The sequence below is a fragment of the Vombatus ursinus genome, unplaced genomic scaffold (genome assembly GCF_900497805.2).
Source record: "Vombatus ursinus unplaced genomic scaffold, bare-nosed wombat genome assembly UNPS02000580.1, whole genome shotgun sequence".
Classification (NCBI taxonomy): domain Eukaryota; kingdom Metazoa; phylum Chordata; class Mammalia; order Diprotodontia; family Vombatidae; genus Vombatus; species Vombatus ursinus.
In genome coordinates this window covers 13591573-13618556 of record NW_020940358.1, presented here as the reverse complement: position 1 = coordinate 13618556, position 26984 = coordinate 13591573, and the positions used below count along the sequence as shown (strand labels likewise).

The window sequence follows — 26984 nt, the reverse complement described above, 5'->3', positions numbered from 1 at the left end:
GGTCGCTTTACACCCTGGCCTCCTGGATCCCTTCTCTGCCCTCGCAGAGCTGGAGCTTCCCCGCTCCCCTGGGCAGACGACGCTCGAAACTCTTCCTTCGCCACGCCCCTTATCCAGGCGGAGCCCTCCCCATTCTTTCGCCCCGCCCCTTCCCCAGGCGGAGCCCTCACCATTCCTTCGCCCCGCCCCTTCTCCAGGCGGAGCCCTCCCTGTTCCTTCGCCCCGCCCCCCAGGCAGAGCCCACCCCACCCGGTCCCCTTCCTCACCGGCCGGGGCCCGAGTTCTCGCGAGCGTGAGAACCCTGGCCGGTGGGGGAGCCAGGGGGAGGCGGAGTGCGGCCGGCGGGCACCTAGGGACGGGGCGGCGCTGGAGCCGCGGCGGGGCCCGGGCGGGCCGGGGCTCCGAAGATGGCGAACGTGGGGCTGCAGTTCATGGCGAGTGCTGGGGACGGCGACCCGCAGAGCCGGCCGGTCCTGCTGCTGGGCCAGCTGCAGAACCTGCACCGCGTGCCCTGGAGCCACCTCCGCGGGAAGCTGCAGCCCCGTGTCACCGAGGAGGTGAGCTGGAGCCCGGGGCCAGGCCGGGCCGGGCGGGGCTGCGGGCCGCCTCCCTCGGACCGTGCACGAAGTTCCCCCTCCCACTGCCGCCCTCCCCCCCGCGTCTCATCCCTGGGCCCAGGGACTCCCCGCCTTCCATCTGGAGCCGCCGGGGAGACGCTGTCACGATAGCTAAGGGCCACCCTGCACTCCTCCCCGTCTTACAGACCCACCGACCCTGGGGCCAGAGCGGCCCCCTCCCACACCCACTCTCCCCCCACTCCTGTACACACCCTGCCCAGGCGGGGGTCTGGACTGCCGGGGGCTGGGGGTGCAAGGGAAGGCCCAGGCCCGACGAGGAGGAGGGAGGGCCGTGATGTGGCCGGTGTAAGTGGCCCCTCCTAACACCAGCCCTCTCTGACCATTAGGATTTGTCTGCTGCCCTCATTCCAGGGCTGGGGTCCTAGCCAGGCAGTGCCCCCTGCTCCGGCTCCAGAGAGGGGATGGGAGATGGGGGTCGGGGTGAAGTGGTTTGGAAGAAACGTTCAGTCCCGGAAACCCTGGAGCCCCTTATCTTTGTATATATCCAGCTTTGGAGTCCTCCTTTCGAGATACGTGAGGTACGGAGGGCACAAAGTCTTATCTTCCTTTTACAGATGAAGAAACTGAGGCCAGAGAGACCTAGGCCCGTAACCCATATTTTCTGTTTCTTTGCCCTGTGTTCTTTCCACTCACCACCCTGACCTTTTACATAAGGGGCCATTTCCCTTTTTTTTTTTTTTTTTTTTAAGCTCAGCTCCCACCCGCTGTTACATCTCAGTGGAATGCTGAGTTGGGTGGTCAGAATAGGATAACATTGAACTCAAAACATAGCTTCCCCTCCCCCTTTCATTTCTGGTTTTGCCTTCTGCTTGGAAAAGCTGCTCTCCAGGGTATCTGGAGCCTAGAGGTTCTTTGAGGATGTGAGTGATGTCACCCAGACCCGACTCCTCCTCTCCTTCCTCTTTTAAGGCCACTTGGAAAAAAGGAGGGAGAAAAAAGCCAAAGATTTTTGAGTCTCTCTAGGAAACTAATTTCTAAGGGGGTTGGATTTTCCTATTCCTGTTACCCGAGGCCCAGCTTTGAAGTTTTCTGCTATCTGATTTTGCATTTTGGAATCCTCAGGGTTTGGCTTTCTACTTGTAATTTTGGAATGGAGCCATTGGCCCTTTCCTTCCAAGGACATCAGTTAATGTGACTCAAACCATTTGTAATTTAGAAAAATTTAGAAACTAGGCCCCAGCTTGGCCTTTTAATTTTGACCAGAGGCATCTGCTTAAATCCTATGATAGGGAAAAGGTTGAGGGGGAACGAAACTTAACTCCAGCAAGATGTGACACATCTCTCTAATTGCCAAGTAGTGGCTGCCATGGGGAAACTGTGAAAATGCATGGCCTTTTAGATGAGCACAAGCTCACATACAGGAATGTCTCTTACTGCTGTCATTCTGATTTTTCATGTCTGTGCTCTCTCTTTCTCTGTCCCACCCTCCTATCAGATTTGGCAGACTGCATTAGGCACACTCAATCCTAACCCTACAGACAGCTGTCCTCTCTACTTGAACTATGCCACAGTGGCAGCACTTCCTTCCCGAGTGAGTCGGCACAACAGTCCCTCTGCAGCCCAGTTCATCACCCGCCTTGTAAGAAATTGCCTTCCAGGGGGAACCAACAGATGTATTTTGGTAAGTGGGCCCTGGGAAATTGAATGGAATAAGTGGGGGGAGGGCAGATTTTCATTTTTTGCTTTTTTTTTCCTTTGAGAAGTTTTACATGGTTTTTTTTTGGTTTTTATTATGTTCAATCATTAATAATCAGTATCAAACACAAACATTTCCAATGTACAAAGAACAAAAAAAGGATTGTATATGAAACTGAACGCATGTTACATAGTTTGTTTTTTTTACACTATATATTAAATTTGACAAGAGAGTAACAAAATTGCCCTGTTTGTCACCTTCTAGACTTTAAAAAAATTTTCCCTTGGTTTTTTTTAATGTTTGACATTCTTTTCTTTCTGTTTTTATGACACTTTGAATTACTGCCCCCTCCTCTTGTAACAAAATAGTCAAGCAAAATAAATCAGCAGATTGCCCATGCCTGTAAATACATATCTCATTCTGCATCTCATCCTTCAACTCTCAGCCAAGAGGGAAGAGCCATACTTCATCATCAGTCCTCTGAAACTGATTGGTCAAAGCATTGATCAGAGTTCTGTAGTCTTTCAAAGTTGTTTTCCTTTACATCATCATGGTCATCCTGTAAGTTATTAGATTATACTTAACGTTTATTAGTGCTTAATATTTATGTGCCCGGCACCCTGCTTCTGCTTATTTCTTGTTGCTGGTCAATCAGTTGAACTAGATGTCTACCAGGGTCCAAAATGTTGTAATTCTGTGATTTATTCTTCATGTCACTTTTTTTCAGAAAGAAAAAAAATAAATGAAACTTCTCCATTCATTCTCCAACAAGGGAGTACTGGCTAGAGGGTTCACTTTTAGTAGGGAATGTTGCATTTTCCTGTGTTCTGGATTTTCTTTTTTCATCTGGTTCTGGACCCCAGGCATGGATTGTAGTAGCTGGCTTTGGTTTTCTTCATCACAATTAACAAAATTCACCTACACTCCTATATTAGAAATTCTTGTCAGGCCTACACTCTCACACTTTAAATGAAGATTTCCCCCTTTTATTTCAGCAAACATCTATTAAGTTCCTGCTTTGTTCCAATTCATCGTTCTAAATACTGAGCAAAATAAAAAGGTGAAGATCACTCTGCCTTACTTTGCTATTTGTATCCCTAGCACATAGCATAATGCTATGCACAGAGTATGTGCTTAATAAATCCTTTATTCACTTAAAAAAAATAACATAGTCCTTGGCTTCAAGGAGCTTTGGCTGGTAGGGTGGGAATATGATACATACATAAAAGCCATAATTCCAAAAAATCTTAGATTCATCAACCCTGGAATTGGTCGATCACATTCTGACTTCTTCCCTCCTTCCCTCTCACTTCCACATTTTTGTGTTGCAGATGGTCTGTGAACGATCAGAAGTATTTGCTTCTGCATGTGCCCTGGCCCGAGCTTTCCCCCTTTTCACGCACCGATCTAGTGCCTCAAGACGCACAGAGAAGACTGTCACTGTGGAGTTCTTCCTGGTCGGACAGAACAATGGACCTGTGGAAGTGACTACTCTAAAAGTGGGTGTTGGATTCAAACTATTTCACGCTGACCTCAGTGCAGGCACAGACAATCCTAGGGCTCTCATAGGACTTTTCATGGGTTGGGAGTGTTACTCTCCTCATTTTCTCTAGGAAAAGCTAAGAAAGTCAGAAAGGCCTTTTCTGAGTCCAGCTTCCTGGACTTTTTCTGACACTTGGTTTTCTAATACGAAAAGAATCCTCACATCTGCTCTTTTCTGGGTGGAGTGTTACAACCAGTGCCCTTTGGAGAGAAAATGTCTCTTGTTACCTTTGAGATGACTTCTGTGGTGTTAGTGCACTGTGGGTTTGATATAGCAGGGTCAGATGAGTAATGAGCCAGGATAGTTCTGATAGTAACATCTCTGATTTCGGCATGTAGTTAGCTTTCAGTATCTACCATACAGTAAGGGAACTCGCTCATTTTCCCTGACAAGTGTTTGAATCAAAAGATAGTGTGTAATCTTCGCAGGGCTGAAAAGGTTACATAGACATATTTCATATCTAAGTTGTCAAATGTAAATAAGCCTCTTTTTTAACTCAGTATAGCCTGGGACTGTCTCCGAAAATTTGATAGTAAATTGGAGAACAAGCATGGGGTTGGGCTTTCAATCCTCTGCCATGCTTGCCATGATGAAGCCAGAGAAGATGATGGGAGACTCACCAATTTCCTCCTATCCTTCACCAGGAGTCACACATAGTCATTCCACTTTTCTTTTAACATTGACTTCTTCCAAATCAGATTCTTTCCCCCTTTTTGCATCTAGGCTTTTAAAGATGGGAAATTAAGCTAAACCAACAGGTTAGATTTTCACTGCCTTAGACTATGAAAGTAGTAATGGAATGAGGAATAGAGAAAATTGTGTAAATCAGTTCAGGGCAAGACACTTAAGCACACATAGGGTGGTGATATAAGGATGGGCAGAAACCAGCATTAAGATTTAGGCTGTTTTTGATGAGGTCAGTTTACCTGCAAAGTTCTCTCTGAGGAAGATCAGGAGTTCAGGAGCTAGCTGGAGCAACTGATTAGTTACAAGAAAGAGAGAGAGAGTGAGTGAGTGAGTGAGTGTGTGTGTGTGTGTGTGTGTGTGTGTGTGTGTGTGTGTGTGTGTGTGTGTGTGTGTTTGTGTGTGTACCTCTTGCTATAGGTTTCTTCCTGATTGGCAATTCTTAAATCTCACATCAGTCTCCTTCTTTGCCTACAATTCAACTACCCAGTTAAATTGCCATCAATAATAGAAAATTGTATAAATGGTGGGTGATAATTTGTTTCCTTTCCCTCTTTCTTTAAGAAAAGGTGATTGTAAAAAGAAAAAAAAGTCATTGTTCCTCTTTACGATACCAGATGTACTATTCCACTAAATTCCATCTTCTGCAGAACACATATCTTTGCTCCATTTTTTAAGTTGTGTTAACAACTCAGTATGCTATAGCCAGCTTAATATGGGGGTCTTAAGGAAATGGGAATCTAGTGTGGGTGGGGAGGATTTGGAGCACCTATCTCCATCCTCAAGGAGTCTACTTTGTCAGTAAATTCACAGCCTGTAGTGTGACATATTCACTCTGATGGAGGTTTGCACCTCAGCTGTTGTGTGTGTTTAGTTAATAGATACTTGATTCACACCTTCAGCACCCCTATCCCCTTGTTGACTATTCCTTTGGCTTTTCTGTGTTTCCAGTGTTTGACCAGTGCAACTGAAGGTGTGAGGCTGGCTGCCCGAATTGTTGACACACCCTGTAATGAGATGAATACAGATAACTTTCTTGAGGTTTGTGACGCCCTCCTGGCATATTGGGCTGCAGAGAGGGAGGAGGGCATTCTGATGGAGTGAGAGTAACAGAATGATGTCTTGGTAACTTTGCCAAAGTTTCCTGGCTGACTAAAGTTTTTTCATCCTCAAAGTAATCATCGTAACCATCAGCCAATGGTTATTAAGCAACTCCTATGCGCAAGGAATTATGTTTAGTTACTGGGAAGACACAGGATATTCTAGTGTGGGTACTTGGGGACCATGGTGCTAGTTCTGGCCCAGCTGACATGGTGCAATGGGAAGAGAGCTAGATTGGGAATCAGTGAACCTGGGATCAAATCCCAGTTTAGCATTTACTAGCTGTAAGACCTTGGAGAAGTAATATACACTCTCTGAGCCTTAGTTTCCTCATCTATAAAGTGAAGGGGTTCAGATTAGATGACCTTTATGGGATCTCTTCCAGCTCTTCAATCCATGAGTCTATGAAGACAGTTTTCTGTATCCTTGGGCAAGTCATTTTCCAGGAGGTGACTTCTTAGGTCCCTTCTACCTCTAACATCCATATATGTAGAAGACATAGGTCCTGCTCTTGGAGGGCTTACTCTCTGGTTGGGAATTGGGGTATCTAACACATAGGAAGATAACTGAAATCAGGGTGGCACAGGTGAGACTCTTCAGGGGGGCAAAAAGGAAGATTGAGAAGGCAGGGAGAATCAGCATTCTCATCTAGGTAAACCTGCAGAGGAAATGGTTTATTCCAAAGCAAAGGTTTGTGGGGGCCATGGGACATATAGAGGTGGTAGTCATCCTCATAAGCCCTCATGATCCCATGGTAGAGATAAAAGCATCATGCTCTTCCTCTGCTGTTTAATCTTGGCCCAACCCAAAGAAATGAGGAGCCTCATTTTTGAGGCCACCTTACTGTGCGTGCCCATGGATTCAGTGCAGCTGTCAGTGGCTGGTGGCGAGGCAGGAAAGAACAGGTGCTCTCAACCATTCAAAAAACACTTAAGGGTTCATCATCATCAGAGAAGTAGGTTTGAATCCATTTTCAGCTTGTTTTTTGTTTTTTCCCTTACATAACCTTCCAGGAAATTAAAAAAGTTGGAAAAGACCTGGGGATAGTTCCAACCATTATCCGGGATGAGGAACTAAAGCAGAGAGGATTTGGAGGTAGGTCCCATGACGCGGTTTTTTTTTTGTCCCTTTTTAGGCAATTGGGGTTAAGTGACCTGCCCAGGGTCACACAGCTAGTAAGTGTCAAGTATTTGGTCTGAGGCCCGATTTGAACTCGGGTCCTCCTGACTTCAGGGCCAGTGCTCTATCCACTGCACTACCTAGCTGCCCCCTCATGATGAATTTTTGCCAAGGACCGGTCTCAGCACATCCAGCTGCAGCTCTGTGCTTAGTTGGGCATGTTGACCACACAGTCAGATTGTCACAGAGGCAATGTTATTCATCCCTTTGCATCAGATCAGAAGGAAATATATGCCTGTCTCTGGTATCTGAGCCTATGAGCCAGAGCAGAATCTGTAAGAGGAGGGAAGCAGTCACTCACTTTCTGAAGGTTTGTTTGTTCCATTGAACATTAAAATCCTCTTCACATCTCCACTTTCCATGTCATTTTGGGAGGGGGAAGAGCAAAGATGGAGATAATTTATTCACCCCAGCTATTTTTTGTTGAGTTTCTATAGGGCTCTCACTGTAGCATGGGAGAAATTTTTTTTTAATGTACTATATGGCTTATTCCCTCAAGAAATATGTCTCTTTAGGGGAGATGGCAGAGTATAACTCAATGGTACTAACTAGAAAAGCTAGGATAGAGGGCAGTAGTCAGGGATTGACTTTCTGATGAGAGCAAGATTTGGGCATTACACTGAAGTATTTTACTTCAGAAGAGAATATGATTGCCTTTTACCTGCAGCAGATTTGGCCCCAGGAAATACTTTGCTTAGGATGACATTAAAATGAGACATGGATCAAGTGACTCAGTGTTAGAGCTATCCAAAAGGGGAGTCCCTAGGAAGTAATGGATTCCACTTCACTTGAGGTCTTAAGTAAAATCCAGCCCAGTGATGTCAAACTCAAATAGAAATAAATCATTTTGAGCCCTTGTTGACTTAGAAAATCTCAAATGAAAATTATTTATGTTGTGTTGTATTTTTATTTATTTTGTTAAACATTTCCCAATTATATTTTAACCTGGTTCTGAGCAGGTTGGAAGTTTGACACCTCTGGTGTAGAATGCTGTTTTGGGATATGTTATACAGGTGGAGGTGGCCTCAGTTTCCCTCTGTGATTCTGTGAGTTAGTTTGTATCCCTTGTACCACTGTGAGTTTGCTGAACAGTGGAGTCCAAGGGTCCTGAGAGGTAGCTCCTCATCCCAGATGACCTGAGAGAATTTTTTTAGGCCCTGTTTGGATCAAACAGTGAACAAGTACTTATTAAACACTAATAGTTTGACAGCCAGGCACTGTGCTAGGTACTGGGGTTACAAAGCTGCCCTCAAGGAACTTGCAGTCTATTGGGGGAAGTGATGTGTACGGACCTAATTATATACAAATATAAGCCAGTGACCATGGTCAGGTTTGTGTTGAGATTGGTGGTGGCTTCACAAATGGATCTCTCTTCTACCCAATAGGTATTTATGGAGTTGGCAAAGCTGCTGTTCATCCCCCTGCACTGGCGGTTCTCAGTCATACGCCTGAGGGTGCCACCCAGACCATCGCCTGGGTTGGTAAAGGCATTGTGTATGACACCGGGGGGCTCAGCATTAAAGGGAAGGTGAGATCCCATGGCTGGCCTTGAGGGCTGTACTAAAGGGTGATTGGGGCCAGAGTCACCCGGCCAGATTTCTCTGAGGTACCCCTGCTTCTAGAGCCTGAGGAGTCTGAGACATGCTTTTGAGGAGCTGGATTGGGAAAAGAATAGAAGGGGCATCAGCGTTTTAATGATGTTTTCTGTCTCTGGCACAGTAGTCTCATAGCTTGGGAAAGGTCTTCTTTGAGGGCCCCCCAACTAAAACCTCTTTATAGCCCAGGACTCTGAGCATACCAAGTGCCCCAAAGCCCAGGCAGAAGTGTCACTAGTGATGAGCTCAAGATAATGAAGGAGCTATTTTAGAACAGTATTCTCCCCTTTCCTTTTACTAGTTCTGTTCCCAGTTTTATTTGGTATCTCAGGTTGCTGCTGCCATCCATACCTAGGGTTCTATAGGTCATTAGAGGGGAGGGTGGTTTTGGGATCACAGACTATTCCATGGAAGCCGAGGTAAATGGGAAGCACCCTGTGAGGATGAGACCACACCTGTGACTATGTGTTTGAGGTACTGGGTGGGCTGTGGATCTGTGTCTGGCTTTTCACCTATTCTCCTTGTCTCTGTGCTAACAGACCACCATGCCTGGCATGAAGCGTGACTGTGGGGGAGCAGCAGCTGTCCTGGGAGCCTTCAGAGCTGCCGTCAGACAGGTAAGTAAAGTCCAGATATCTTCATCCTGTAGTGAGGAAGCTTTCTGGGCACCTCTGCTGATGCCTATCCAGGCAGCTAAGCCTGACCTGGTGACAATGATCAGAAGTGATGACAAAGGCCCCAATTTGGGCCTTCAGAGCTGGAAGAGACTTTGGAAAGGCATCTCATTCAGAGGGAGGTGAGGTCAGGTAGGTGCAACAATCCCCCATGACATGTAACTAGCAGCCATGGTGCTGGTCCCACATGACCATGCCACAGTCCGGGTCTTTGCAGTTATACCCTGGGCTGCTGCTCATGTTTTTGTTCCATATTTTTTTATGTAACCAAGTTATAGTCCTTCAGTTTGGAAGGAAGCTGCCCTGGGTTCAGATCCTCAGGTCTGTGACTTACTGGCAAGTCACTTCCCTTTTCTGGAGTGCAGTCCTTTATAGCCTCAGAATGAAGCATTTGGACCAGATGATTTCCAATTTTCATTTATTTCTTAAGCCAAGGAACTATCCCTGTTCCAAACACCTATACATCACTTCCTCTTTTTCTTGGCTTTGTCAGAATCAAACTAAACCCTTCAGGGTTTGTAAAGTGCTTACCTTTTAATAAACACTATGAGGGAAATGGTGTAAGGGTTAGTTCAGTTTTATAGAAGTAAAATGATTTGACCATTCATGGTCACATAACTAAGAAGTGTCAGAGCTGGGGTGTTTGTAGCTCCTAGCCTCAGAAGTAGACCTTAGATTGTGTCAAGGTGGTGAATAGCAATAATAACATATATTTTGTGTCTGCATCAGTAGTAGGAGATTGGGTTGTGGATCCCATGATAGGTGAGTATTTGGCTCAACAGAAAGAAAGTTTACTCCTGCAGATGAGAGGAATTGAAAGCCTGAGGAGGTTATTCTGGTTAAAATTCTAATACTGAAAGCCCAGGAAACATTTGAACTTATAACTTGACAGTAGTTCCAGAAAAGAGCAAACCTGTGAATGTAAACCAAGCATAGACCAGCTCATTAATGGTTGTGGTACCTGAGTTTGAGGGCTAATTAATAATGGAGAATTTTTGTCTAGGTGTCACTCACCATAGTTTTCCGCTGTCCTCTCATATCAACCACTAGCCCTTCTCATCAGTCACAATTCTTTATTAGAGCACAGCATGGAAAGGGCTTAGATGCTATCTTGTTGAGAAGCCAGCTCTGCCTGGCCTTATTTTCTGAGGTTCCAGTAGGGGTGTGGCTGGACTGAAGTTGCAGGAACCTTGGGAGCTTATGGTTTTTGTCATCAGTTTTTACAGTGGTTTTCTCCCAGGGTCAAAAGGACATCAGGATACTTGATTCCAAGTTAACCAGGTAGAGAGAAGTTACTTAAAACTTCATTCTTCAGAGTGATTCTTCTGTTGTCTGGAGGACTTTAGGTTGAACCCTGTCCTTCTTTTCGACCAAAATAGACTGCTACCTTAAATCCTGGCATTTATTTAAACTAAAAATAATAGCCATATGTAGACTATTGGATTCAAATGGGAACGGGGCTTTTAGAAGTAGATAATGATCTTGTCTGAGAAACTGGATTGGCCTACAGGCTAGGAACTTCTATGCCAGTACTTCATAGTTCAGCAGAGCGTTGACTATCAGTTTCTTCCCCTGGCCAGATGGAAGGAGATCAACATAAAGCTGGTGCTAGAAATAGCAATTGTGAACCACTCTGAAGGAAAACATTCAGATGCAGCCAAAGGGGCCCTTATCTCCCTTATAAATCAGAGATAACAGACTCAATGAACAGTGGTTTCCCTCCAAGAAGCATTGGAGGCTCAAAAGAGCCTTCATCCTTCTGGATTAATATGGAAGGATGTGGCCAGATTCCAAATTCCAGTTCCTCAACCCTGAATTACCCTTTTCACTTTGTATTGAAGCCATAGCAGACCCATTTGAAGTTAGAGAAATGTAAACCTTGCGGATTAATCATTAGAGACCTACAACTGAAACCAGATTGGAGAAGGCTGGAGTGCATCTTAGTTCAGTTGCTAGTGTGATAGAATTTCCCATCGCCAGTGGCTGCAAATCACATGTAGAGTTCCCAGCACCAAGAGGCTGCTGCATTTTAAGTGAATTGTGAACATGAATAGTTGTGCTTCCCCTGACACTTTCGTGGGCTTGGAAGTGTCCTTTCCTAGGAAAACTTTTAAAAACATTTTTTAAAACACCAGAAAAATTCTGTTAACTGGGCCAACTAAGTAATTGGAAAAGAGTGAATTCCCAGCCAGGGGTCAGTGGGAGGGTTGATGTGATGAGAAGCAACATGATGAAGTGGAAAAGATGCTGGAGTCAAAGGACCCACGCATGAATCCTGGCTCTGCTATTTATTGCCACTTTGAATCAGAGCAAGTCACTTAACCTCTCTTGGCCTCAGTGTCCACTCTGTAAAATGAAGAGATTAGATTAGTCAGCCTCTGTGGTCCCTTTCAGCTCTAAATCTATAAAACTATGATCTCCAGTTCTAATATTGAGTAAGAGTCAGAGAATTTGAGTTGTAGATGCTACTGCAGGGTGGGAGGTAATAAATGAGGGGGTAATGAGACATACAATTAGATCTCATTAATTCTGTGGTTAGGAATTTAGAGTTTGTGATGATTTAGAAATGGGCCTGATGTATGTAGTAATTTTGGCTAAGTGACTTCCCCTCTTTGGAATTCAGTTTTCCTATCCATTAAATCAGGGATTGGACTGGCTGATCTCAAAGGTCTCATCCAGTTCATGCATTCTTCTACCTTTGTGTCATCTGAAAAATGAATTTCCCAAACAAATGGATAATATACACAAAATTGTAAAAAGGGCAGTGCTTTATCTGCCTGAGAGAAACTAATTTCAGGCATCTAAGGAAGTACCTGAGACAAACCTGTAAAGGATGGAGCCTTGACAGTTTTTTTTTTCCTTCCTTCTTTCCTTCTGTTACATTTCAGTGAATTTCCCAGTGGTTTGGGGGAGGTTCTTTGGTTTAGTCAGCTTATCAAAAAGTTTCTCAATAAAATAAGGCCTACTGTTAGAATGGGCTCTGCTTACTGAGATGCTTTTTTGGAATATAGTAGCTTTGGTTTTCTGATATTGTAGCCAAGTTGAGGAACTTAGAAGGAGACATTGATTCATCTGTATCAGTTCTGTGGAAGTTCTTTGACGATAACCCATCTGGTAGATCACAGTAACGGGTAGCCATTTAGCTTGGATTTTCCTTTCTTATAGAAATCAGGATTATTGGGATTTAGCATCAATAAAATGTGGAAATCTGGAAAAGTTCTCTCATGCTGGTTCCTAAAAGTCCACTATTAGTGATTCATTCCTTTGGTCTGAACCATTGTTATCAATCAACAAGCGTCTATTAAGGGCCTACTATGCTAAGCCCTGGAGATACAAAGACAAAAATAAAAAAGTTCCTGCTCTCAAAGAGCTTACGTTCTATCCCGTTGTCTCTTTTACATATACAATAATCTCTGAGACATGTAACACATTAAGACATTATTTATAGTATGAATGAATTTATCGGATCATTTTGTTCCTTGGCTGGACATTGGGGGACAGAATCAGGATAGAAACCAAGTATATGGGTATCAGGGCCTTTTTTTGATTTTTTATCCACCTCATCGCTCATATCCAATCGGTTGCCAAATCCTCTTGCTTCTGAAGTATCTCACACACCCATGCCCTCCTCTATATTTCCATTGCTACCACTCTCTGGATTCTTGAAATAACTTCTTCATAGGCCTCCTCTATTCTCTTTCCTTTTCCAATCCATTCTCTTTACCAAAGTCAGATAATCTTATGTATGGATCTGGTCATGTCACTCCTCCGTTGAAAAATCTTCAGTGGCATTCTTACTACCTACCAAGGAAAATTCAAATTACTCTTCATTCAAAATCCTCTACAATCTTTGGCCAGCCCACCTTTTTTTCAACTTTTTCTCACTTATCTTCCCCACCAGGATTTCTGTACATTAGCTAAGATGGATTACTCTGTGCCCCTGAACATCCCTGCTCCTTCCTATATTTTCCCTTTGCTCACAATACTCCATTTGCCTGACCTTTGGATTGCCTCCTCTCCCTCTACCCCAGCTTTGAATTTCTCCTAGTCTATTGGCTCCTTCCCTGCTGAAGATGCCAGGGCCACCTTCATCCTTAAAAAAAACTTAACCTGACCTTATATCAACTCAAGCCATTTGTCCTCTCTCCTCTCTTTTAAAGGGAAAAACAAAACAAAACTCTACACTAATTGTTGTTATTTGCTTTCCTCTCACACCTTAGTTCCCTTCCAATCTGACATCTGACTGCTCCCTTCAAAGTTACCAGTGATCTGTTGACTGCAAAACCATGTGGCCTGGTCTAAACCCTCATCCTCCTTGACCTCTCTGCCCTATTTGACACTGTTGATAACTCCCTCCTTTAAGTCTTTCTACTTGGTTTTTCACGAAACTGCTTTTTCCTGCCTGTCTGATCACTTAGTCTCCTTTGCTGGATCATCATCCATGTCCTGCCCCCTAACTTGAAGTGTACTCTCAAGTCTCTGTCCTGGGCCCTCTTGTCCTTGCTCAGTGATCTCATCATTCATAGGTTCAATTGTCACCTTTATGCAGATGACTCTCAGTTCTACCTGTCTCTTTTAAGTTAACTATAAAATAGAACCAAATTAGATGGTTATTTCAAAGTTTAAAGATTTTGAAAGTAATTCAAACTATATTCCCCAAAAGTTATTTTACAGAAATAAAAAAAAAAATCTAAAATGCTTAGGAATCATGAACAGGATTATGAAATGAATGACAATATTATCACCACGCTTTTAATAACTAGTTAATGCTGTTACAGTCATCTTCAACTCTTCGCTCTCCCTATCCCCTCTAGCCAATTAATTTGTTCCCAAGATTTGTTTATTGTGTCACCACAACATCACCTCTTCCCATGTTTTTCTGAAAACAGCCCCCTTGTCACAATCATATGCCACAACTTGTTTAACCATTCCCCAACTGATGAGGATCCCCTTGATTTTCAGTTCTTTGCCACCACAAAAAGAGCTGCTACAAATATTTTTGTACATATAGGTCCTTTTCCTTTTTCTTTGATCTCTTTAGGGTACAGACCTAGTAATAGTATTATTGGGCATGCATAGTTTTATAGCCCTTTGGGTATAGTTCCAAATTGTTCTCCGGAATGGTTGGACCTATGCACTACTCCACCAGTAGCTCATTGATGTACCTATCTGTCCCTCATCTCTTCTAGTGTTTGTTGTTTCTGATAGGTGTGAGGTGGTATGTCAGAGTTATTTCAATTTGCCTTTCTCTAATCGGTAGTGATTTAGATAATTTTTTTATATGATGATAGATTTGATTCCTTCTGAAAATTGCCTGTTTATATCCTTTAACCATTTATTAATTGGAGAATGGCTTTTATTTTTATAAATTTGACTCAGTTCTGTATTCAGTATAAATTTAAGAAAGAAGGTCTTTGTCAAAGAAACTTGCTATAAAAATATAGGCATTATTTCATTGTCTATGGTACCTTTTTAGCAAAATGTAGTTTCTCTAATTATCCTTTTTAATTAGGTCTATTTTTGCTTTTGCTTTGTCTGAGATCACAATTGCTACCCCTGCCTTTTTTTACTTTAGCTGAAGCATATTATATTCTGCTCCAGCCCTTTATTTTAACTCTATGTGTATCTTTCTTTTTCAACCATGTCCCTTGTAAACGACATATTGTTGGATTCTGGTTTCTAATCCATTCTATTGGCTTTCATTTTATGGGTGAGCTCATCCCATTCATATTCACAGTTATGATAATTAACTGTGTATTTCCTTCCATCCCATTTTCTGTTCCTTTTTATCCTAGTCATCCTCAAAAGTCTGTTTTGCTTCTGACCACTGCTTGCCTTAATCCTTCTTCCCTTTTATCATCCCTCCTTCCTTTCCCTTATCCCCTCCCCTCCTATTTCCCTATTGGGTAAGTAACATTTCTATATACAGCTGAGAGAGAGAGAGAGAAAGAGAGAGAGAGTGTGTGTGTGTGTGTGTATTTTTCCCTTTTTGAACCAATTCCAATGAGAGTGAGGTTCAAGCATGCCAACTCCACCCCCCATTTTCCCCTCCTTTGTAAAAACTCTTTTTTGTGTACCTCTTTTATATGAGAAAAAAATTTCCCATTCCACCTCTCCTTTCCCCCTTCTCCCAGTGCATCATTCTTTTTAACCCTCTTTTTTTTTTTGAGATCATTTCAACATAATCAAGTCATACCCGTGCCCTCTGTGTGAACTCCTTTTAACTACCCTAATAATGATAAAGTTCTTAGGAGTAACATGTATCATCTTCCCATATAGGAATGTAAACAGTTCAATTTTATTGAGTCCCTTATGATTATTCTTTCATGTTTACCTTTTTATGCTTCCCTTGAGTCTTCTATTTGAATGTCAGATTTTCTATTCAGCTCTGGTCTTTTGATCAGGAATGCTTGAAAGTCCTCTGTTTCATTAAATATCTATTTTTTCCCGTGAAAGATTACACTCAGTTTTGCTGGGTAGGCTATTCTTGGTTGTAATTTTAGCTCCTTTGCCTCCTGGAATATTCCAAGCCCTCCACTTCTTTAATGTGGAAGCTGCTAAATTTTATGAGATCCTGACTGTAGCTCCACAATATTTGAACTGTTTCTTTCTGGTTGCTTGAAGTATTTTCTCTTTGACCTGAGAGCTCTGGAATTTTACTGGGAATTTTCATTTTGGGAACTCTGTCAGGAGGCGATAGGTAGATTCTTTCAATTTCTATTTTACCCTCTGGTTCTAGAATATCAAGGTACTTTTCCTTGATAATTTCTTGAAATATGATGTCTAGGCTCTTTCTTTGATCATGGCTTTCAGGTAATCCAATAATTTTTAAGTTATCTCTCCTCAATCTATTTTTCAGGGTAGTTGTTTTTCCAATAAGATATCTCACATTTTCTTCTATTTTTTTTTCATTCTTTTGATTTTATTTCATTGTTTCTTGATATCTCATGAAGTCAATAGCTTCCATTAGCCCAATTCTAATTTTTAAGGAATTATTTTCTTCAATGAGATTTTGTATCACTTCCACTTGGCCAATTCTTGTTTTTTAAGGAGTTCTTTTCTTCAGTGAATTTTTGTGTCCTCTTTACCATTTGTCAAGTTCTGCTTTTAAGGAGTTCTCTCCTGTGCATTTTTGTGCCTCTTTTACCATTTGGCTAGTTCTGTTTTTTAAGGTGTTATTTTCTTCAGTATTTTTTATGCCTCTTTTTTTTTTTTTTTAACCAAGCTGTTAATTCTCTTTTCCTAATTTTCTTGCATCACTCTCATTTCTTTTCCCAATTTTTCCTCTCCAACACTTATCTCTTTAACTCTTCTAGGAATTCTTGTTGGGTTTGGGTCTGATTAGCATTTTTCTTTGAGGCTTTGCTTGTAATTCTTTTCATATTATTATCTTCTCAGATTATACCTTCCCTCCCACCATAGCAGTTTTTTTTTTACGGTCAGATTCCTTTTTTTTTTTCTTTTTTTTATACTCATTTTTTCAAGCATATTTCTTGACTTTGTACTTTATGTTCAGGTTGGGCCCTACTCACTTGGGGTGGGAAGCACTGTCCCAAGCTTCACGCTTTTTTTGTGCTGCTATTTTCAGAGTTAGTTCTAGGGTCTATAAGTTTTTGGTGCTTCCAAGGTGGTGTATTCCTGAGAGAAGTGTGGTCACTGCTTTCCTGGTCTGTGCTCTGGTCTTTACCTAGGAAGAGACTCTGGTCCCCTGGAGTCGCAAGCGCTAGCACTCATCTTTGCTTTGGAACTGTGACCAGGGCCTCTGTTACCTTGTGACCAACCCCCCAGTGCTCCTCTCCACCCTGGAACTGCCACCCAGAACTTTGTATGGGTAGATATTTTGGGCGATACAGTGCCAGCTGTACCCATTGCCAGCAAAGAGTCCCCTGTAAACTCTTTCTGACCAGTTGTCTCACTCCCTTACCATTTCTGAGCTGAGAGTTCCTGAAACTTCTGTTACTACTGTACCTGCTATTGCTGCCACCATGCGTGTGAGCTCCGGAAATGCTTCCACCCTGGTGGAGACTTCTGTCAACCTCTTAAGTTTTCTTAGTCTGGCAAAATGTCTCACTGGACCTTTTGTGGACTCTGCCACTCCAAAATTTGATTTGAGATGTTACTTTAAAGTTGTTTGGAGAGGAAAGTTGGGAAAGGTCAGCTGGGTGTTGGTCCTTAAGCTGCCATCTTGACTCCCCCAGCGTGACTTTAGTCTGCATCCCAGGGATTCCAGCCCAATTCAGCCACATTCTACATTCTAGCCAAATTAGCCTCCTTGCTTTCCCCAGAACTCTGCATTCCATTCCCTACCTCTGCCTGGACAGTCCTCTTCCTCACTTTCCCTCTTGAAATGTTTGACTTCCTTCAAGACCCAATTCTTGTGCTGCTTCCTCTGCAAAGCCTTTCCTGTTCTCTTAGTTGTTTTTACCCTCTACCTTTTGTTGAAATTATCATGTGTGTGCTTTTCTGTTTACCTCTAGTCCTTAGGATCAGAGATTGTTTTTTGTTTTACCTTTGTGCCAATGTCACATAGGAGACACTTAATAAGTACCCTTTGGATTGAATTCGAATGTTTAAATTCATCCTCTAAAACCCAACCCAAAAACCACCTGCTCCAAGAAGTACATCAGTACTTTGTTTCTTTCATTGGTGATCTTTCCTGGCATATTTTACACACACTTCATTTTGGACCTCTTTAATGTATTTATGTTTTACCCTTTGTGTTTTATCTTAGCACTCTCCCCCTCTGTTTGCACACACACACACACACACACACACATGCACACATATACAACTATACATCTATACATTTCATGAAGGCAGAGATGATGTCTTATGTAAGCTTTGTTTCTCTGCCTAGCAGAATGTTCGGCATACAGTTGACACTTAATCAGTGTTTATTAAATTTGTCTGTTGAAAGCCTCAGATCAAGCTTCTCTGTAATGAATAACAAAGATGCCTTATGATATTAGGCAGGCCTGTGGCATGGAGGAAAACCTCCCATTGTGGCATTTATTGTATCTTAAAAGGAAATTATTCCACTTGTTTTTTGCCCAGTGCAGTGATACTTATCAGCACATGCCGGGATAGTCACATATCCAAAAACAATGTACAGAACTGTTGGCTCCTTCCTGCCTCCTTCTAAAGGGAAGGGAGACATCTAGGTCTTCTTATAGGATACGTTGGAGTCAGTTTTAATTTTATGTGGTGTCTTGTTTTTACATTGTTTTTTATTTCCCGCTGTATTCTTCCTAACTCTCCCACTCAGAGAGGTACCCCTTGGAACGAGATGGGAAAAGCTATTAAAGAAAACTAATCAATGCATCGTTCAGATCTGACAGTGTATACTGTGTCCCACTCCCATAGTTCCCCATCGCTGCATAGGAGGGACAAAGGTACATTTTACCTATCTTCTTCAGGAATCAAGCTCAGTCATATGATTTTCCAACATTCAGTTTTGACTTTTGTGGCTGCTGCTTCCATTTACATTGTGTGCATTGTTTTCCTGATTCTTCTTTCTTCACATTCTATCAGTTCGTAAGTTTTCCCATATAATCTTCATATTCGTTCCTTATGGTACAATATTGTTCCATGATGTTAGTGTGCCCTCATTTATTTTGTTTAGGAACTTTCCAATCAATAGATACCCATTTTTTTCTTCAGTTCTTTGGTACTCTAAAAAGTGCTGCTGTAAATATTTTGGTGTATATGGAATTTTTCTTTGTGTCTCTGACCTTGGGCTTTGCACACCGAATAGTGGGATCAAAAGGCATGAATATTTTAGTCATTTTTTCCAGATTGCTTTCCAGAATGTCTATACCAATTTGCAATTCCACCAGCACTGATTTGTATGCCTCTCTTTCCACAACCAAAAGACTTTCTTATCTTTTGTCATCTTTGCTAATTTGCAGTTGTTGGGTATAAGGTGAAACCTTAGTTGTTTAGATTTGCATTTCTCTTATAAGTGATTTGGAGCAATTTTTATATGGTTCTTAATAGTTTGTAGTTCTTTTTTGAAGAACTGTTTGTTCATATTTTTTGGTCACTTATCCATTGGGGTCTGGGACAAGTTTTTAAAAGCATTTTGCCTTTGCTGGTTCCTTGGGCTACATTCCCAGAGCCCTGGACTTCAGTGTAGAAAACTTTGATTCTAGTTTCAGCTGTGCAGTTTGCTAGCTTTGTGGCATTATTAGGCCAGTTACTTTAACTTATGAGCCTCAGTTTCTCCATCTATAAAATGGATATGTTCTGCCTGCATCTCACAATGGTTTGGGGCAGCAAAGGATTCATGTGAGATCAGCAGCTTTCATACCTGCAGTTGAGCAATCAGCCATCCCAATGTTCAAGGAGGAAGTTTTGATCTGATACTAGCATCTATCATAGAGCCTTTTGAAGCTGGCAGAGAGAAGGAACCTTGCTTAGGGAGAGGTACCCTGGGCTTTGGGGAGGGCATGGAGGATAGAGGTTGCTCCTGGTTCTGTATGAGAGAGGGAAATGAAGGGTAGTTGGGTGGGCCTTTTCCAGGGTGTACTAGCACAGATTTTTTTTTTTAAGCATTTTGCCTTTGTCAGGGCCTAGACAATGTCTTAAGAGAACGGTCTTAGTAAGATTGTAGACCAATCTAGTTCTTACTTCCTCTTCTCTTAGTCTAATTTCTTTGCCTTACTGAGGAAAGCAAAGTCTAGTAAGGGAAAGTGACTTGCCCAGGGTCACGGGGGAGTGAGAGGCAAAGCCAGGCTAAAAGTCCATGTCTCTTCACTCCTAGCCCTTGTTTCAGTTTCAAAAAAACTGTGTGGCTTTAGATGATTCATCTTCCATGTAGTCAGCTTTCTTTGGAAGTTCTCTCTCCAAACACAGATGTTTGGACTTTAAAAATCCCATTTGATTTTCACACCCACTGCCTTGCCTCCTACATAGTCCCCTGCAAGACTGAGGAGGCCAGCAGAAAAATAGGGCATGGGTATGATGTGGGGTTGTTCTAACCAAGTCCTGGCAGGATGTAACTGATTCCACTCTGGTTACTCCCAGCCATCACATTTACCTTCTTTCAGGGCTTCAAAGACAATCTCCATGCTGTGTTTTGCTTGGCGGAGAACTCTGTGGGGCCGAATGCAACGAGACCTGATGACATTCACCTGCTGTACTCAGGAAAGTAAGGTTGTCTCCATACTTTCCTTGAATGCACCTTTCCCATACAACTTTGTATTCATCATTCAACCTTTTTTTTTTCCTCCCCATTTCATCCAGTGCATATTTTCATCACTAGTTTCTGTCAGATGTACCATAAGCATTGTAATCTTTTGTATTTCCATAGCACAATGTCTTGCAATCTTATTTGACAGTGGGATACTTTGGATCATGTCTATTGACTGAATTCACAGGTGCTATTAGGATCACAGGCCTGGTTGGGACCTTAGAGATCCTGAAGCCCCGACCCCAACATTTTACAGAAGAGGAAATTGAAGCATAGAGAGTTTCAGTGGCTGTCCAATGATCACAGAGTTGGCTTTATGGAATATTCTGGTGATAAAGTGTGGTCAAAGAAATTGTGAAATTAAATAATGGAGGTTAAGCCTGCCTATGGAAACATTGAAACACACAATAAGCATTTTTTTATTGATTCATAATTAGACTGTTAATATTTTAGAAGGGAATAACCATTAGAACTGACATTCTCCTGACAGAATCCCCTAGTCACATCACCCAGAATATCAGGATTCTGTAGGTTGAAGTTTAAGAAATGCCGATCTGGCATTTTTATTGCCAAAGCGTTTCCTTGTCAGCTTACTTTTCCCCTAGAATATAGGTAAGGACAGGTGGTATACTCTCACTCTAGTGGGAAACAGGTAGTAAAGCAGCTAAGCAGTTTGCCCCAGGGTCCCAGAACAAGTCACTGGCAGGCCCAAGCCTAGAAACCAGGTCTCTGGATTCAGGAGTCTTTCTAGATCATGCTGCTACTGTGTGTGTTTGTGAGCTTTCCATCAAACAGAACTTTGACTATAAACAGCTCTGACAGACTTGTTCAGGGGCAGGCAGCAGTGAGGCTAGCTGAGAACATTTTGGCTTGATGTCTTTTTGAGGCAGGAGGACCCTTCTTAGGTAATACTTTGAGTCTTCTGTTAAGCTGAATAGAAGCAGTGTGGTACTGTGGACACAGCACTGTGCTAGGATTCAGAGACCTAGTTTCCCCATTTGTAAAATGGGCATGCAATATCTACTCACTGGGGATGGTTGTGTAGATCATATTATATCCTGTTATTAAGATCTACTATAAAGTTCCATGCAACTAGAGGGAATTATAATTGGGCACTTCATTCCCAGGGAACCTGTAAATGACATAGAATCCTATTACAGAATTGGAATGAGCTTTGTTTCCCCAGGACTGTGGAAATCAACAACACAGATGCCGAAGGCAGACTGGTGCTTGCTGATGGAGTGTCCTATGCCTGCAAGGACCTAGGGGCTGACATCATTCTAGATATGGCTACACTCACTGGAGCTCAGGTATGGGAGGCAGGGCAGGGGTCTCCAGAGGGCTCTGGCCCCATGTTCCTAATCCTTGGATTGCTGATCACTTCTTCCCCATGTCCCAAAGGGGCATCCCTTTGTTTGAAAGTAGAATTTCTTGAGGTCTGGTGGGGAGGGAAGCTGCTGTCTCTTCTGTCTCTCACATCTTACCAGCCTGGGGCTGAGGTAGGCAAGATATATATCAAACTGTTGTTTGATATATAGGCAAGTGAGGCCATTTTCTTTTTCTTTCTTTCTTTCTATCCCTGTGTCCCTCTCTGTATTTCTTTGTTGTTTTTTTTTTTTGTCCCTGTCTTTCTCTTACTATCTTCCTATTTTACCCCTCCCTATTCTAGGGAATTGCCACAGGGAAGTACCACGCCGCTGTCCTCACCAATAGTGAAGAGTGGGAGGCAGCATGTGTGAAAGCTGGAAGGAACTGTGGGGACTTGGTGCACCCCCTGGTCTATTGCCCAGAACTTCACTTCAGTGAATTTACCTCGGCTGTTGCAGATATGAAGAACTCAGTGGCGGTAGGTTCACTTTCAGAATCTTAATCAAATTAGCAACATTGATTGAGACTTAAGCAAGGCTACCACAGTGTCTGAGCTAAGTAAGATAAAAGGGGATAGATGCACAGAAAAGGGAAGCCACTGCTTCCACTCTTGAGGAGTGCGAGTACACAACTGTACGTCCATGTGTTCCTGAAAAAGACATGAGAACACTTAGAAGACAGAGAAGACAGCAAGTTAGATTGAGTGTGTAAAGGATGGTGCACTGAAGAGAAACTGGTTCTGTGCGTGAATAAATGAATGAACACTTTTAAGTGCTTCCTGTGTGCTAAGCACTACACAAAGTGCTGAAGATACAAACACAAAAGGAAAAACAGTCCCTGCTCTCAAGGAGTTTACATTCTAATGGGGGAGACAACACAAGGAGAGTAGTTGTCAGGGGGAGACACCCTGGCCAGGAAAGTTACAGGAACAGGAACTGGAGCTATAGGGAAGTAAATTGACCCATCCTGTCTGGAATCAGCAGAGGTGATTTGATCATGGTTCCAAGAACTAGTAGGGGAACAGGAGTTGGGCATGGGCGGATGGGGGGCTTTGGGCGTTGCTTGGCAGCAGGGATGGCCAGAGAGTGGGCAGGAAGCATAGTGACTGGGGTTAAGGCACCTTGTTTTGAATGATAAGTGGGGGGAAGATACTCCAGATTCAGGGAAGGGTCAGAAGCAAAGAGAAATGGGAGTGTGGGAAATAGGGATTCTGATGTGACCACAGTGAACAGCAAAGCTGGAATTTTCACACACTACCATGTGGTATGTCTTGGATTAAAGATTTGTGTGTCTTTGCATATGTGTCTTGTCTCTCCAGCCAGACCATGTACTCAAGGGTAGGGACTCTGTGTTGGGATTGTTTGTATTCTCCCCTCTCCCCACTCCCCAGCCTGGTGCTCTGCACATTGTAAGTGATCAGTAAAACTGTTTTTAATGCATAGGAGCTTTGTGTTCCTGGAGACCCAACCTTTTGATTCTTTGGTTACTGTGGCATGAATTTACCAAGACAATAGTACCCATGCCCCCTGAAAGTGAGCAAGGCAGCTTTCAGCTCTGGAGCTATAGAACAGGTCCAGAAAGCTGTCACTCTCACTTTCTGCAGCTGATCAGGTTTAAGAATAATGAGGCCTTTTGTAAATTCTCACCTCCCTTCTGCAGACCAGTAAGACCTCTCTGCAAAGTGTAACATCTTAAACTCTTCCCAGGACCGAGACAACAGCCCCAGCTCCTGTGCTGGCCTCTTCATTGCCTCCCATATTGGCTTTGACTGGCCTGGTGTATGGGTCCACCTGGATATTGCTTCCCCAGTGCATGCAGTGAGTATCTGGAAATTCTCTTCCTATCCTGCTCTCCTAGAGTCCAGGGGTGGGAAACCTGCAACCTCAAGGCCACATGTGGCTCTCTAGGTCCTCAAGTACAGCCCTTTCACAATCCAAACTTCACGGAACAAATCCCCTTAATAAAAGGATTTGTTCTGTGAAGTTTAGATTCAGGCAAAGGGCCGCACTTGAAGACCTAGAGGGCTTCATATGACCTCAAGGCCACAGGTTCCCCATCCCTGTCTTAGGCCCTTTCTCCCTAAATTACTCCTCATTGTTATATGTTTGTCATTGCTTTCTCTTCCTGCCTCTTGATTGATTTTTAAAGATGTTTCTTCAACTCTCCTACATTTACATTTCAGGCAAAACCCATATTGCTTTCAGCCAAGACTTTTTTCTTCCATACTCTTGGGGTGTTTTCTGGCTCTTTGGCTGTGGTTCAGGTTAACCAGAAGCATGTTGTGCCCTTAGACTCACTCAGAGTGGCTCAAACTGTCATTGTGGGTGGTTTGCACCAGAATTGAGTCTCCCTAGAACAGAACAATTGGCATATGATCTGTGTCCCTACCCTGGGACATCTCAGTTGTGTGATCCTCAATGTGTTAGGGGGCCCCTAACATCATTCCCCCCCCCCCCCAATATTCCCAGCCCAGCAGAATGCTAGGGATAGGAAGTGATGTGGACACAAGTGAGTTCAATTTTCTTTGCCCAGTAGAGGATGGTAATGCTTGAAGGAAGCCTTTTGCCATAAACCTACTATAGCCAACTCTGGATTTTCGTGCCCGTAGAAAAATAGTTGTAGATAATCCAAAGAAAACTTAAAATTGGTTTATGCTTACATTGTGACTTGATTCTCAACAGCAGCAGCAGAATCACTGCCTTCCTCATGATACTTATAGAAAAATGCTCCTTTGTGTTCTATTCAGTTGTGTCATGGTTTGCTTCTAGGGGGAGCGAGCTACAGGCTATGGTGTGGCCCTCTTGCTATCTCTCTTTGGTGGAGCCTCTGAAGATCCACTGCTGAACATGGTGTCTCCTTTGGGTGAAGATGCAGACCCTCAGGGAGACATGGAAAGAGACTGCAAAAGGCGGCGCCTAGTGTGATCCTCTTCCACCTTAGCCCACCCCCAGGGCCCACACACCTGTAGGGTCTTTTACCTCACTTTGCACTGATTAATTTTAAGCAACTGCAAGATTTCGCATTAGAAATTGGAATTTTTTTACTGTCATGATGATGAAATTGCTCCTTCCTACTTTTTAAGAGGTTTGGGGGTTAGGAGGGAGGGAAGGGAGGGTCAGGGGTTGTTTGGGCTTGTTTTTTTGTGAGATGCTGGTTCGCACAGTTACCTAACAATTCGGCTCCCTTGGCTTTTGCAAACTTCACTAAATCCCAAGAACAGAAGAAGAGCATGACCTTCACTGTGACCTCACAGCATCACTTCAGCCTGTCTGTGGTCCTATAAAGCAGAGGATTATTCACTGTACTGCCATGAGGTCATCTGACTCAGGTTCTTGAGGAAGCTTCTGCTTCTCAAAATGCAGGCAGGAAGAAGGAGCTACCCTGGCTGCATCTCTGTAGCATCAGCAGTCCCAACGCCCAGCACATCATAGCCTCCACTGCTGGCTGCAGGTCTCTCACCTTCCTGCTGCCCAGAGAAAAGGTGCACAGACCCTAGGCCAGGCCACGTCTTCAGCTAGTGCTTCCCTTTGGAAGGACAGAAAATATTAACTATGATGGATCCAGACTTGAGAATCAATTTCATCTACAGAGTGAAAGGATTCTTTTGCTCTGGCTACTTATAATTTACTTAAGATTTTATTAAATCCAAGTGCATCATCCCTCTCTGAGTGATTTTTTAATTTTTTTTCTTTTTGTCTTTTTATCATATTGCTGTAGGGGTGACCCTGGGCTCTCCAGGACTATATGTCATCAGAGAACAAGCTCTGGTAGGTACTAGCAAAATGGAAAAGCTTAGTATATGGGTATGGTGAATGGAGCGTCTGCACTCCAAAGACCAGTCCTACTAAGAATCTCCACCAGGGATATACTTTTTGTCCAAAGTAGCTCTGCTAGCCAAACCATTTACTAACTATGGATGGGCTATATACCTCTGCATGAATGGAGGACTCATATGGATGGACTTACATATGATGGAAGTGTTAAGAATCCTAGAAGAATTGGGTCCTCTTGGAAAATGAGACTCTGAAAATACCATTGACTACAAAGAGTAGGTGCTCAGAACTGATTTGTGTCTTCTACCAGCCCCCTCATTCCTTTCTGAGAATTATGGGATGTCAGACTTAGACTGACTAGCCCCTCACCTGCATTTTACAGCCAAGGACACAGGCCTGGGGCACAGAGGAGTGGCTTACAGCATTGTCTCGTGGCAAAGCCAGTACTGAAACCTAAGTCTTGGTTCCTGGTACAGTACTTTCTTTGATTTTTCCTTATTGGTCTGAGTATGGAAAACACAAACATGAAAGTTCAGGGCTAGTCTGTTTAGCTTCATTTCTCAACACGAACTTCAGTTACTGGTTTAGAGAGAATCTGTAGAGCAGGTTACAAGATGTATGTTCATGGTAAAGTTTGCTAGAGGATGTGATCTGCTCATTTTAAGTTCTTACAACTTTCTTCCTTTGGAGACTAGGTAGTTAGGATTACAGATATAAAAGAAAACCACTGGGCCCAAAAGGTCGAGCTCAGTTAACCCTTTGAAGATTCAATAATTCTGCCAGTATTAGTCAGTTCCTGCCAGAAGTTAGTTCAGATCTGCTGTTTGAGGCTTCTTATTGTGCCCCAAATCTGCCTGATTTCTGAGAAGCAGCATAGCATAGGAGAGAGTTTCCTGAACTTGAAGCCAGGAAGACCTGAGTTTGAATCATGCCTACATACTAGCTGTGTGAACTTGGACATCAAGAGAGGGTGTGGTACAGTAGAAAGAGCTTTGGGGTTTGGAGTCAGAAGACTTGGGTTCCAATCCCATTCTGCCACTTATTGTGACTTTTCAAGTCATTTAACATCTCCATGCCTTGATTTCTTCATCTGTAAAATAAAGGACAAGATGGCTTCTAAGAACTCTTCCAGCTCTGAATCTATGGCCCTGAGATAACTCTGAGCCTTCTTTTCCTCATCTATAAGAAGGGGATAATAGCATCTAATACATAGATTTCTTGTGAGGGTCAAATGAAAGGTAGGTAAATAGAGACATTATCTATCTATCTATAGCACTTAGCACACCTTAAATCCCCATGTAAATATGAGCTGTTAATTATTTTGCCCCTAGTGGGGAAAAAGCCTTCTCAGCCTCATTTGGGCTTAGATGACACAGTCTTCAGTAATATGGAGTTCCCTCTGCTTCTGGAAGCCATGGTCCTACTACCTAGTCAGCCTCGCTGCTAATCATAGAGCTACCTGAGGAAGGTCAGTAAAGGAGAGCTCAGTTTGGATGTGGAGAGGCTGGCATCCCATGGGAGTAGCCTTTCTCTTCAAGGAGCTGAGGCAGACATGGAATTGTACCAATAGCCCTTCTGCTGGATGCTGATAAAGCTTGAATC

At 43.0% G+C, this 26984-nt stretch overlaps 1 protein-coding gene across 2 annotated transcripts; it reads left to right on the top strand.

Annotated features, from left to right (window-relative positions):
- Positions 1 to 392: 392 nt before the first annotated feature.
- NPEPL1 (aminopeptidase like 1) lies at positions 393 to 25268 on the top strand. 2 transcript variants are annotated; one of them, XM_027850583.1, is made up of 12 exons: positions 393 to 557; positions 2074 to 2259; positions 3606 to 3773; positions 5453 to 5542; positions 6616 to 6697; positions 8167 to 8309; positions 8916 to 8993; positions 20099 to 20199; positions 21428 to 21551; positions 21911 to 22087; positions 23316 to 23426; positions 24378 to 25268. In XM_027850583.1, the coding sequence occupies exons 1-12, from the start codon at positions 408 to 410 to the stop codon at positions 24531 to 24533; spliced, it is 1566 nt and encodes a 521-aa protein (XP_027706384.1). In that variant the 5' UTR covers positions 393 to 407; the 3' UTR covers positions 24534 to 25268. The 2 variants fall into 2 exon arrangements, with proteins under 2 accessions (XP_027706384.1, XP_027706391.1); XM_027850590.1 differs by lacking the exon at positions 393 to 557 and adding an exon at positions 1025 to 1156.
- Positions 25269 to 26984: the final 1716 nt, after the last annotated feature.